General features: G+C 45.2%; 1 protein-coding gene across 1 annotated transcript in view; it reads left to right on the top strand.

Annotated features, from left to right (window-relative positions):
• Nucleotides 1-13,921, top strand: part of DNAH5 (dynein axonemal heavy chain 5) — a 5,605,957-nt gene that overhangs the window by 1,373,790 nt on the left and 4,218,246 nt on the right. Inside the window, exon 11 of the mRNA XM_086967405.1 lies at nucleotides 12,834-13,049. Within this exon, the coding sequence (XP_086823531.1) occupies nucleotides 12,834-13,049 (216 nt within the window). The remainder of the gene's footprint in view (nucleotides 1-12,833; nucleotides 13,050-13,921) is intronic.

Raw genomic sequence — 13,921 nt, 5'->3', positions numbered from 1 at the left:
TCATTAGCACTTCTCCTTCCTTCTTCCATAGAGCAGTTCAAACATGATTGGCAAAATATCCTAGTTTGCAAATGTTTTCTATATAATTATGGCTCTGCCATATTTGCCACATAATACATCATCCACTGCATAATCTTACAGTTTTAACGAATCATTTTTGTAGCTCAAACGGATAAAAAGTTGCTAAAAACCGTGACTTGAGTTGCTGCAAAGTGGATGGCCCTTTGCAAAGGTTGACTGATCACCTTTCTCACTGCTGCATTATGTATGTTATTCTGACACTAATGAGGCAGAATCTTTGCAGAGACTTAACATGTGTAAAAATGTCGAATAATAAAGTATAAGAAAATATATTGCATTACGCTGCAGGCTTTTTTTTGTTGCATAATTTAGTCAACACTGCAGCATCATTTTGTCCCCCATTGTTGCATAATTTACGTCGCTCAAAAGCAGGCAGCACATGTTAAAAGTGCTTGTGCATGAAGCAGGGAGACTGTGAAGTTTACAAACTTAGTTTGATGTACGTGCACATCCTGCATTGCCGATCCTTGGTGAGTTGCAGCTACTACTGCTGAAACAAAGCCAATGGAGGTACCGATGGGTGAGGTGTACTGGCCTCGATGGCAGGGCCGGCTTTAGTGCTGGTGGTGCCCTGTGCATCAATGTTTGCTGGTGCCCCCAATGATCACCTACGCCTCAGACTCCCTCACTACCACCCTTTAACAGTCCCCTCCAAGTCTCCATAACCACACTCTTTCTCAGATGCATTTCATTTGATTTACAGCACCACTCATACCAGTGTACTGTCAGGTCGCACTCCGCAGGATCCAGACGTAGCAAGAATGGTCCACCTCCTGACCTCACCAACACACTGACATATATATAATACAGAGTGTTCGAGCCATCGGGCGAGGGAAGGGTAGGAAGGGAACAGCGGGGAAAAGGAAACCTGCAATAAAGAACACACAATGAATATACATTCAAGGATACAGTCTACTCTTGTAATTTCTCACTAGTGTAATTCAATTCACCTTGAGCACGCCTCTAGAATTCCTGCTTCAATAATAGTTCCAACATACTCAAGATACTTCTCCACCTATGCAACATAAGCATATATGTTAATAATTGCATTTAAGAACACCTCGACTAAAACAGTACATAGATGATTCCTAGAAAAAAAAATATAATAAATATGGGAACTCTTTCTCAAAGGTCAGAGTCTCAGCAAATCAGGCAATGAAGCACAACAAAGAATGAGGCAGGGAATTGTACCCCAAGACTGGCGAGCGTCTAAATAATAGTTCCTTCCTTTGAATCCCCAGAACAGAAAATAATTGGCCAGATGTGGTTCCTTCACCTCACCGAAAGCTAAAACCAGTATCAATTTTGGTATCACCAATAAAACATCCAAATACGGCAAGGTGTAGTAACTGGTACCACTGCCTCCCGCTTTGGCATTTGTAATCCACAGTGCCCAGAAGATAGTTTATCAATCCTTTTTAGTCCTCCAAACACGGCGAAGTATAGTAAGAACTACCACTGCTGCCCGCTTTGGTATGTACATTTCAGAAGACCATGAAGAACATTCACCACATGCCACTTCGTAACGGTGATGCGTGGTATTAACCACCGCGTTCCGTTGTCACTGTAATTAGGAACTAGTACAGCCGTACCAATGCCCAGAACTTCAGTCACTCACTTCAGACGAGAAGCATTCTGCTTCGCGCCCGCTCACCTCGTTCTAGAACAACTTCCCCGCTGTATCCAGAAAGACGAAGGAGGGGCTGTCCGCCTGCATCAACGCTCTCAACTCTCGAGCGTATTCAGTCTTCTCTAAACATACCGATGCGCCAGGTTTCCTCACAGGCTCCAGGATCGTAGCCCTTGAACATCCCGGAACTCACAACCCGGAAACAGCCAAACAACAGAATAACGCACGACGCCATTCGGGCCCACCCTCCTTACATAGCGTGTGTCCTCGTCCATGGCCTCCTGGGAGTTGTAGTCTAGGAGGCCAGGCAGGCGCCTCTATGCTAGATCCTGACATGTACAGTGTCAGAGCACTTTACATCACACACACTACACAGAGACAATCGTTTATAATTGTGTAAATCACTGTATAGGAAATGTTACATAAGACAAAGGACTACAAGGTGTAGAAGCCACGTGACAACCATACTAGCAGGCAGTATAGTTTAATAGCTCACTGTTCTATGTTAGGATTTTAACTTATAAACTGAAAGTAACAGAAAGATCTCTCTGACCAAAGCAGTAACCTACTAACCTAGTTAACATTATGTGCATTTTGTGATCTGCATGGTACATGTTCTTGGCAGCAGGCACATTAACCCTCTGTGCTACCTTTCCAGGAGTCAACCCTTCCACTAGACAAAACTCTGATCTCTCTCCAGGAAGAACTTTAATCACCGAAGTTATCATAACATTTTTTATGTTGCTGAAAATTGCTGGAGGACAGGAAGGAGGCTGCAAGTTTTTTAAAAACCATAATATACTTGCAACACTACGCACCCACCCAAAACAGGTACCCAGTGCGGTCACACTGTTCGCACCGCCCTAACCTGCTCAAGGTTCATGTGACCTCAATAACAGAGTCACAGTGACTGGATCACTGTTGCTCTAGGGTGTGCTGCTTCGTAGGCCTGCCTGCAAGACTGGAGATGAACTTTAGTATGGGTTGTGGTGGACAGCCTTCAAGGTTAACCCACAATTGACACCACTAGGTACACCTGCTTATGCTAAAACATCAGGCCTTCTAAGGTCTAGTGGGGCCTTCTAAGGTCTAGCATGAGAATATGCTCCCTCAGAAAAGTGGTCTGGTCATAAAGGCTGAACCTGGTTCCCCAGTTCCAAATTCAACAGCTCTGGCCATAGTGCCACATTCTCTCCCCACTGAACACCATACTGCCCCACTGAGAGAAACTTGCACTGCCTTCAGCTACAACTTAATTGTGCCCGCTATAAACACTTGGATGTGGCTCAATTCAAATTATGCACTTGATAAGAGTAATATGCTTCCTAAAAAAAAAAGTGAAAGCAAACTCTCATAGGGAATGCAAGATTAAGTAAGTAAGCAGAAACAACATGGTTACCTTAACAATCTCTCACTCACTATTCAGAAATCAGCGAGTGGTTTCTCCTGAAAAGTTAAGGACATGACTCCAGGGCCTTGAAGGGAACCGTTTCAATGTCCATTGCTTATATCCTTACAAAACGTAAGAAGTATGGTTTAAAAAGACCACATCCATAAACACAGAGCCACAGTACACATTTTGTTTTCCAATCCACCCATCAACCAGGTATTGCAATACATCCAGGAATGGTGCACTTCCCCACCTGGGGACAACAATGCTGTTCAAAGAAAGACGAGAAAACAAAAGTAGTGCTTCATGCAAAGTCTGTAAAGTGAGGCTGATGCGTTTGGATGTGAATAAAACCAATCTGGCCACTTTGCAACCACTCTGTCTTGCTTTATTTCGTTATGTATTTTTTTCATATTTAAAACCTTTTATTTCTCTCCATCCTGAGGCTGCACTTTGGAATAGAAAAATGTCAGAAAAAGGGGAATTTCCCGCAGAAACAACTAAATGGAAGAAGGAAAGCGAGGTTGTGAACCGTTTCTTCAAGTCACAGTTTTCAGAAAGTGAGGAGCAAGAAAGAAAGAGATGGAATAATAGGAAGAGAGGGGAGCATTATACAGAGAGATTGAGAATCGTTGTGCTCAGGCCAGGCCTGGGCTCGATTTGGCCGTGTCGGACTGACTGCATGAGTCAGAGACAGTGACATTAAGCACATTCAGGCCCAGCCATCCCAGTGGCCTGGCTGGGCCTGGTTGTGCTTAATGTGACTGTCTCTGACTGACGCAGTCGGTCCGACACGGCCAAATTGGCCCCAACAACAGAACTGCCCCCTGTCCCAAAACCGGCCCCCACCCCATCCAGCCTACTGGGGGATTGCCCGGTGCCCGGACTTACCAGTCTGGCTCTGTGTAATTCTCTTGCCTAGTTCTGCACCCCTCTTGTCTGTTTCTGCATCTCACTTGCCTCTTCCTGCACTTCTCTTGCTTTTTTTCTGCACCTCTTTTGTTTCTTTCTGCAAATCTCTTGTCTCTTTAATTACTTCCCTTGCTTCTTTCTGCTCCTTTGTTGATATTTTTAGCACTTCTCTCGCCTCTTTCTGCACTTCCCTTGCCTCTTTCTATACCTCTGTTGCGTATTTCGGCACCCCTCTTGCCTCTTTTTGCACCCATCTTCCATTTCTCTGTACCCCTCTTGCCTCTTTCTGCATGTCTTTTGCTTCTTTCTTCACTTCTCTTTCATCTGTCTGCACCCCTCTTGCCTCTTTCTGCACCTCTGTTGGTTCTTTCTGCACTGATCTTGCTTCTTTCTGTACTTTTGCAAATTTCTGCACCCCTCTTGCAAATGTATGCACCCCTCTTGCCTCTTTGTGTACCTCTCTTGCCTCTTACTGCACCCCTGTTCACTCTTTCTGCAAATCTTTTCCCTGTTTCTGCAACTCTTTTGCCTTTTTCTGCACCTCAGTTGCTTCTTTCTGTACTTCTCTTGCCTCTTCATACACATCTCTTGCCTCTTTCTACACCTCAGTTGCTTCTTTCTGTACTTCTCTTGCCTCTTTCTGCACCTGTGTTGCTTCTTTCTTCACTTCTTTGGCCTCCTTCTGCCCTACTCTTGCCTCTTTCTGCACCTCTGTCTGCACCTCTGTCTGCACCCCTGTTCCCTCTTTCTGCACCTCTCTTGCCTGTTTCTATACCTCTCTTTCCTCTTTCTGAAGTTCTCTTGCCTCTTTCCCCACCTCTGTTGCTTCTTTCTGCACTTCTCTTGCCTCATTTTGCACCACACTTGCCTCTTTCTGTGCCTCAGCTGGTTCTTTCTGCACTGTTCTTGCTTCTTTCTGCACCTCTCTTGCAAATTTCTGCACCCCTCTTTCCTCTTTCTGAAACTCTTTCTATACCCCTCTTTCCTGTTTCTGCAAGTCTTTTGCTTCTTTCTGTACTTCTCTTGCCTCTTTCTGTACCGCTATTACCTCTTTCTGCACCTCTCCTGCCCCTGTTCCCTCTTTCTGCACCTCTTTTGCCTGTTTCTGCAATTCTCTTGCCTCGTTCTGCACTTCTCTTGCCTCTTTCTGCACCTCTGTTACTTCATTATACACTTATCTTGCCTGGTTCTGCACTACTGTACCCTCCTTGTGCACCTCTGTTGCTTCTTTCTGCACTCCTCTGGCTTCTTTCTGTACTTCTCTAGCCTCTTTCAGCACCCCTCTTACCTCTTTCTGTACCACTGTTGCTTCTTTCTGCATTGGTCTTGCTTTTTTCTACAACTCTCTTGCAAATGTATGTACCCCTCTTGCAAATGTATGTACCCCTCTTGCCGCTTACTGCACCTCTCTTGCCTCTGTCTGCACCCCAGTTCCCTATCTCTGCACCGCCTTTGCCTGTTTATGCAACTCTGTTGCTTTTTTCTTCACTTCTCTGGCCTCCTTCTGCACCCCTCTTGCCTCTTTCTGTACCTCTGCTGCTTCTTTCTTCTTCTTCTCTATCCTGGTTCTGCACCCTTCTTGCTGTTTCTGCATCTCACTTGCCCCTTTCTGCACTTCTCTTGCTTTTTTCTGCACCTCTTTTGTTTCTTTCTGCAAATCTCTTGTCTCTTTAATTATTTCTCTTGTTCCTTTGTTGCTTCTTTTAGCACTTCTCTTGTCGGTTTCTGCACCTCTCTTGCTTCGTTCTGTACCTCTGTTGCTTCTTTCTGCATCTCTCTTGCCTCTTTCTAACCCCTCGTGCCCCTTTCTGCACCCATCTCCCATCGTTCTGCACCTCTCTTGCCTCTTTCAGCACCCCTGTTCCCTCTTTCTACACCTCGGTTGCCTATTTCCACACCTCTCTCTCCTCTTTCTACACCGCTCTTGCCTCTTTCTGCACCCTTCTTCCCTTTTCCTGTACCTCTCCTGCCTCTTTCTGTACCTCTCTTGCCTTAATCTGCAGTTCTCTTGCTTCTTTCTGTACCTCTTTTGCTCATTTCTGTACTTCTCTTGCCTCTTTCTGCACCCCCATACCTTTTTCAGAACATCTGTTGGTTCTTTCTGCACTGCTCTTGCTTCTTTCTGTACCACTCTTGCAATTTTCAGCATCCCTCTTCCGTCTTTCTGTACCCCCTTCCCTCTTTCTGCACCTCTCCCTCTTTCTGTACCTCTTTTACCACCCTGTTCCCTCTTTCTGCCCCTCTCTTGAATCTTTCTGCAGTTCTTTTGCCTCCTTCTATACCTCTGTTGCTTCTTTCTGCACTTCTCTTGCCTAGTTCCGCACCCCTCTTGTCTGTTTCTGCACTCCCCCTTCCCCCAGCCCCTTGAGACCCTCACGGGTAAATAGTGTGCTTTCCAAATACTATGATTGATTGATTGATTGATTGATTGATCTCACTTGTCTCTTTATGCACTTCTCTTGCTTTTTTCTGCACCTCTTTTGTTTATTTCTGCACATCTCTTGTCTCTTTAATTACTTCTCTTGCTTCTTTCGGCTCCTTTGTTGCTTTTGTTAGCACGTCTCTTGCCTCTTTCTGCACTTCTCTTGCCTCTTTCCATACCTCTGTTGTGTATTTCGGCACCCCTCTTGCGTCTTTCTGCACCCCTCTTGCCTCTTTTTGCATCCATCTTCCATCTCTCTGTACCCCTCTTGCCTCTTTCTGCATGTCTTTTGCTTCTTTCTGCACTGATCTTGATCTTTCTGCACTTTTGCAAATTTCTGCACCCCTCTTGCTAATGTATGCACCCCTCTTGCCTCTTTCTGTACCTCTCTTGCCTCTTTCTGCACCCCTGTTCCCTCTTTCTGCAAGTCTTTCCCCTGTTTCTGCAACTCTCTTGCAAATGTATGCACCCCTCTTGCCTCTTTCTGTACTTTTGCCTCTTTCTGCACCCCTCTTCCCTCTTTCTGATTTCTCTTGCCTCATTCTGCACTACTGTTCCCTCCTTGTGCACCTCTGTTGCTTCTTTCTGTGCTTCTCTTTCTACACCTCTCTTGCCTCTTTCTGCACCTCTGTTGCTTGTTTCTGCACTTCACTTTCTTCTTTCTGCACATCTCTTCCCTCTTTCTGTACCTCTGTTGCCTCTTTCTGCAACTCTCTTGCCTCTTTCTTCAGTTCTATTGCCTCCTTCTACACCTATGTTGCTTCTTTCTTCACTTCTCTATCCTAGTTCTGCATCAATCTTGTCTGTTTCTGCACTTCACTTGCCCCTTTCTATACTTCTCTTGCTTTTTTCTGCACCTCTTTCGTTTCTTTCTACAAATCTCTTGTCTCTTTAATTCTCTTGCTTCTTTGTTGTATCTTTTAGCACTTCTCTTGCCTCTTTCTCCATTTTTCTTGCCTGTTTCTGCACCTTTTGCTTCGTTCTGTACCTCTGTTGCTTCTTTCTGCATCCCTCTTGCCTCTTTCTAACCCCTCGTGCCCCTTTCTGCACCCATCTCCCATCGTTCTCCACCTCTCTTGCCTCTTTCTACATCCATGTTCCCTCTTTCTGCACCTCTGTTGCCTATTTCCACACCTCTCTTTCCTCTTTCTGCAACTCTCTTGCCTCTTTCTGCACCTCTGTTGCTTCTTTCTGCACTTTTCTTGCCTCTTTCTACACCTCTCTTGCCTCTTTCTGCACCTCAGTTGCTTCTTTATATACTTTTCTTGCCTCTTTCTTCACTTCTCTTGCCTCTTTCTGCACCTGTGTCTGCACCCTGTTCCCTCTTTCTGCACCTCTCTTGTCTGTTTCTACACCTCTCTTCCCTCGTTCTGCACGTCTCTTGCCTCTTTCTGTTCCTGTGTTGCTTCTTTCTTCACTTCTTTATCCTCCTTCTGCCCTACTCTTGCCTCTTTCTGCACCTCGGTCTGCACCCTTGTTCCCTCTTTCTGCACCTCTCTTGTCTGTTTCTACACCTCTCTTCCCTCTTTCTGCAGTTCTCTTACCTCTATCCTCACCTCTGTTGCTCCCTTCTGCACTTCTCTTGCCTCATTTTGCACCACGTTTGCCTCTTTCTGTACCTCAGTTGGTTCTTTCTGCACTGCTCTTGCTTCTTTCTGTACCTCTCCTGCAAATATCTGAAACCCTCTTCCCTCTTTCTGAAACTTTCTTTCTATACCCTTCTTTCCTCTTTCTGTACGTCTTTTGCCTCTTTCTGCACCGCTATTGCCTCTTTCTGCACCCCTCTTGCCTCTGTCTGCACCCCTGTTCCCTCTTTCTGCATCTCTTTTGTCTGTTTCTGCAATTCTCTTGCCTCTTTCTGTACTTCTTTTGCCTCTTTCTACACCCTCTTCCCTCTTTCTGCACGTCTCTTGCCTGGTTCTGCACAACCGCACTCGCCTTGTGCACCTCTATGGCTTCTTTCTGCAATTCTCTTGCCTCTTTCTGTACTTCTCTTGCCTCTTTCTACACCCTCTTCCCTCTTTCTGCACGTCTCTTGCCTGGTTCTGCACAACCGCACTCGCCTTGTGCACCTCTATTGCTTCTTTCTGCACTTCTCTTGCTTCTTTCTGCACTTCTCTTGCCCCTTTCTGCACTTCTCTTGCCTCTTTCAGCACCCCTCTTACCTCTTACGGTACATCTGTTGCTTCTTTCTGCACTGGTCTTGCTTTTTTCTGCACATCTGTTGCAAATGTATGCACCCCTACTTCAAATGTATGCATCCCTCGTGCCTTTTTCTGCACCTCTCTTGCCTCTGTCTGCACCCCAGTTCCCTCTTTCTGCACCGCTTTTGCATGTTTATGCAACTCTCTTGCTTCTTTCTGCACCCCTCTTGCCTCTTTCTGCACCTCTGCTGCTTCTTTCTACACTTCTCTTGCTTTTTCCTGCATCTCTCTTGCTTCATTCTTCACTGCTCTTGCATTTTTATCTGCAACTCTCTATTGCAAATTTCTGCACCGTCTTGCAAATGTATGCACTCCTCTTGCCTCTTTCTGTACCTGTCATGCCTCTGTCCCATTCTGCACTTTTCTTGCTTTTTTCTGCACCTCTTTTGTTTCTTTCTGCAAATCTCTTGTCTCTTTAATTACTTATCTTGCCTCTTTTTTGCTTCTTTTAGCACTTCTCTTGCCTCTTTCTACATTTCTCTTGCCTGTTTCTGCACCTCTCTTGCTTCGTTCTGTACCTCTGTTGCTTCTTTCTGCATCCCTCTTGCCTCTTTCTAATCCCTTGTGCCCCTTTCTGCACCCATCTCCCATCGTTCTGCACCTCTGTTGCCTCTTTCTGCACCCCTGTTCCCTCTTTCTGCACCTCTGTTCCCTCTTTCTGCACCTCTGTTGCCTATTGCAACACCTCTCTCTCTTCTTTCAACACCGCTCTTGCCTCTTTCTGTATCCCTGTTCCTTCTTTCTGCACATCTCTTGCCTGTTTTTGCAACTCTTGCCTCTGTATGCACCCCTCTTGACTCTTTCTGGACTTCTGTTGCTTGTTTGTGCACTTCACGTGAGTCTTCCTGCACCTCTCTTGCTGCTTTCTGCCCCCCTCTTGCCTCTTTCTGTACCTCTCTTTCCTCTTTCTGCACCTCTCTTGCCTCGTTCTCCACTACTGTTCCCTCTTTCTTCACATCTCTTACCTGTTTTTGCAACTCTCTTGACTCTTTCTGCAGTTCTCTTGCCTCCTTCTGCACCTCTGTTGTTTCCTTCTGCACTGCTCTTGCTTCTTTTTGCACCTTGGGTGAATTTCAACACCTCTCTTGCCTCTGTCTGCACTCCTGTTCCCTCATTCTGTACCTCTCTTGCCTCTTTTTGCACCCCATTCCCTTTTTCTGCATCCCTCTTGCCGGTTTCTGCAGCTCTCTTGCCTTTTTTACAGTTGACTTGCCTCCTTCTACACTTCTGTTGGTTCTTTCTGCACCTCTCTTGCCTAGGTCTGTACCCCTCTTGTCTTTTTCTGCGCCTCACTTGCACATTTTTGTACCTCTCTTGCCTTTAACTGCATCTCACTTACCTCTTTCTGCACTTCTCTTGCTTTTTTCTGTACTTTGTTTGTTTCTTTCTGCAAATCTCTTGCCTCTTTAATCACTTCTCTTGCTTCTTTCTGCACCTCTGTTGCTTTTTTTCAGCACTTCTCTTGCCTCTTTCTGCACCTCTGTTGCCTCTTTCTACAACTCGGTTGATTTCCATATCCCTCTTGTGTCTTTCTGTACCACTCTTGCCTCTTTTTGCACCCATCTTCCCTCTTTCTGCCCCTCTCTTGCCTCTTTTTGCACTCCTGTTCCCTCTTTCTTTACCTCTCTTGCCTGTTTCTACACCTCTCTTCCTTCTTTTTGCAGGTCTCTTACCTCCTTCTCCACCTCTGTTGCTTCTTTCTTTTTGCACCACTATTGCCTCTTTCTGTACCTCAGTTGGTCCTTTCTGCACTGCTCTTGGTTCTTTCTGCACATCTCTTGCACAGTTCTGCACCGCTCATCCCTCTTTCTGAAACTCTTTCTGTACCCCTCTTTCCTCCCTGCAAGTCTTTTGCTTCTTTCTGCACTTCTCTTGCCTCTTTCTGCACCCTATTGCCTCTTTCTGCACCTCTCTTGCAGATTTCTGCACTTCTCATGCAAATGTATGTACCCTTATTGCCTCTTTCTGCACATCTCTTGCCTCTGTCTGCACCCCTGTTCCCTCATTCTGCACATCTTTTCCCTGTTTCTGCAATTCTCTTGCCTCTCTCTGTACCTCTGTTGCTTCTTTCTGCACTTCTCTGGCTTCTTTCTGCACCCCTCTTCCCTCTTTCTGCACGTCTCTTACCTGGTTCTGCACTACTAAACCCTCCTTGTTCACCTCTGTTGCTTCTTTCTTCAATTCTCTTGCCTCTTTCAGCACCCCTCTTACCTCTTTCTGTACCCCTGTTGCTCCTTTCTGCACCCCATTGCCTCTTTCTGTACCTCTCTTGCAAATGTATGCACCCCTCTTACAAATGTATGACCCCTCTTGCTTCTTTCTGCACCTCTGTTGCTTCTTTCCTCACTTCTCTGGCCTCCTTCTGCACCCATCTTGCCTCTTTCTGCACTCTGTTACTTCTTTCTACACTTCTCTTGCTTTTCCTGCATCTCTCTTGCTTCCTTCTGCACTGCTCTTGCTTTTTTCTGCACCTCTATTGTAAATTTCTGCACGTCTTGCAAATGTATGCACCCTTTTGCCTCTTTCTGTACCTCTCTTGCCTCTGTCTGCACCCTGTTCCCTCTTTCTGCACCTCTTTTGCCTGTTTCTGCAATTCTCCTGCCTCTTTCTGCACCCCTCTTCCCCCTCTCAGCACGTCTCTTGCCTCGGTCTGTGCTACTGTTCCCTCCTTGTGCACCTCTGTTGTGCTTCTTTATGCACTTCTCTTGCCTCTGTCAGCACTCCTCTTGCCTCTGTCTGCACCTCTGTTGCTTCCTTCTGCACTTCTCTTGCCCCTTCTTGCTAATTTCTGCACCTCTGTTGCTTCTTTCTGCATTTCTCTTGTTTCTTTCTGCTCCTGTCTTGTTTCTTTCTGTACCCCTCCTGCAAATGTCTGTACCCCTCTTGCCTGTTTCTGCACCAATCTTGCCTGTTTCTACAACACTCCTGCCTCTTTCTGCACTTATTGACTCTTTCTGCTACTATGTTGCTTTTTTGTGCACTTGTTGTGCCTCTTTTGCACCCCTCTAGCTTGTTTCTGCACCTCTGCTGCTTCTTTCTGTACTTCTCTTGAGTCTTCCTGCATCTCTATTGCTTCTTTCTGCACTTTTCTTGCTTCTTTCTGCACCTCCTTGCTTCAGTCTGCATCCCTCTTGCCTCTTTCTGCACCCCTCCTTCTTTTTGTACCCCTCTTCCTTCTTTCTGTACCTCTTGCCTCTTTTTGCACCTCATTCCCTTTTTCTGTGTCTCTCTTGTCTGTTCCTGCAACTCTCTTGCCTCTTTCTGCACCCCTCCTGCCTCTATCTGCACCTCTCCTGCCTCTTTCTGCACAGCTCTTACCTCTTTCTGCATCCTTCGTCTCTTTCTGTACCTCTCGTCTCTTTCTGCACCTCTCTTGTCTCTTTCTGCACCACTCTTGCCTGTTTCTGCGCCTCTGTTGCTCCTTTCTGCACTTCTCTTGCCTCTTTCTGCCCCCTCTTGCCTATTTCTGCACCTCCATAGCTTCTTTATGCTCTTCTCTTGCTTCTTTCTGCTACTCTCTTGCTTCTTTCTGCTACTCTCTTGCTTCTTTCTGCATTCCTCTAGTACATTTCTTCACCCCTCTTGCTTCTTTCTGTACCTCTCTTGCCTGTTTCTGCAACACTGCTGCCTCTTTCTGCACTTATTGCCTCTTTCTGCCCCTTTATTTCTTCTTTCTGCACTTGTCTTGACTCTTTCCGTACCCCTCTTGCCTCTTTCTGCACCACTGTTGCTTCTTTCTGCACTTCGAGTCTTCCTGCACCTCTATTACTTCGTTCTGCACTATTGATTCTTTATGCACCTCTCTTGCTTCTTTCTGCACCCATCTTGCCCCTTTCTGCACCCCTCTTCCCTCTTTTTCTATCCCCTTCCCTCTTGCTGTACCTCTCTTGCCTCTGTTTGCACTCTGTTGCCTTTTTCTGTACCTCTCAAGCCTGTTTCTGCAACTCTCTTGTTTCTTTCTGCACCCCTCTTGCCTCTTTCTGCACCTCTGTTGCTTGTTTCTGCACTTCTCTTGCCATTTTCCACACCCTTCTGGCCTCTTTCATGGCCAAGAAGAGGTGATTTATTACATCCAATTTATTCTGGTGGTAAACATACTGCCCGCTTGTTATGAAGTATTTCTCATTCATTTTCATCAGCCTTTTTAGACGTAGGTTTATTTGACATATATTGTACTTCTATTTCCTACTTCAGTGTTATCAACGTCACTTCCATAAGGCAAAGGAAACACTACAACAGTTCCCCTCTGAAAGGCAGTTTGATTTTAGTGAGGTGTACATCTTTGGAAAATTTGATACCTTCCAGCGACGACTTGAAAAGATCATTCACGTCTTTGACACCATTACGATCTACTCTGTTCTGCAAGATTCCAAAATCGAAGGGCTAGAGGTCATGTCAACAAAGTTTCAGGTAGTATGCAAAATTGCGTTTCACACCTCTTTTGTTTCCAAACGATTTGTTGCATGCAGGTAAATTTCATATTTTAGTTTTGTTCTTGTTTAAGTGGTTTTCATTCTGTATAAGTCACTTTGTGTAGACTTTATATGGTGATGACAGATGTAGTGTTACAGAAGTGCGAAACAGCCATATGCCACCTACAGTGTATTTCTCCCATTAGCCATTTGTTTTTCTGTTCAATCTCTGTCCCACACTTAAGTGAGTGACTTCAACAAGTTGACATTTTAGCATTTGCCTTTGGGTAAATTGGGTAAAAGTAAAACTCATCAGTCGGCATATGTAGTCAGCCGAAATGCATTCTACATTTATTCTGAATGTAAAGACAAGTGCTACTGAAAACATATGGAAACGTTTTTTCTTTTTTCATTTTTTTTTGCTAGCTTTGTGCTATTCATAAAAATTCTGAGTAGAGTTTGTCATCTTTATACATTTGGAATCAAAAAGTAAAAAATTGATATTTTATACCAACTTCTTTTTCAACTTTGCCATAAAAAGCAACAGTTTTCTGGAATTGCACACATATAATGTAATAGCATGCCAAAATACACTCTTCACCTACTTAAAATTATTTGCACCATTCAGCTACTTGTTTAAGCCTATCCAGAATGTATTCCTATTCTGCAGTAACTCGCATGGGACGGTGCTTAATATGAGCCAGTAGTAGCAGGTGGGGCTCACCGGCAGTCATTTTTGGGGTGGGGAATGAAGGCAGTATGGGGTAGGACAAAGGAGTAGTCAGAAATTAAAATACCTTCCTCTTTAAATCAAAGCTCTGATGGCCCCAAGCAACGGAAGCAAGTTAGCCCGGACCCCCTAGAAGAGCT

This window comes from Lissotriton vulgaris, chromosome 4_1 (assembly GCF_964263255.1).
Source record: "Lissotriton vulgaris chromosome 4_1, aLisVul1.2, whole genome shotgun sequence".
Lineage (NCBI taxonomy): Eukaryota > Metazoa > Chordata > Amphibia > Caudata > Salamandridae > Lissotriton > Lissotriton vulgaris.
Note: the sequence above shows the minus strand (reverse complement) of the source record. Positions and strands in the feature narration are given on the sequence as shown.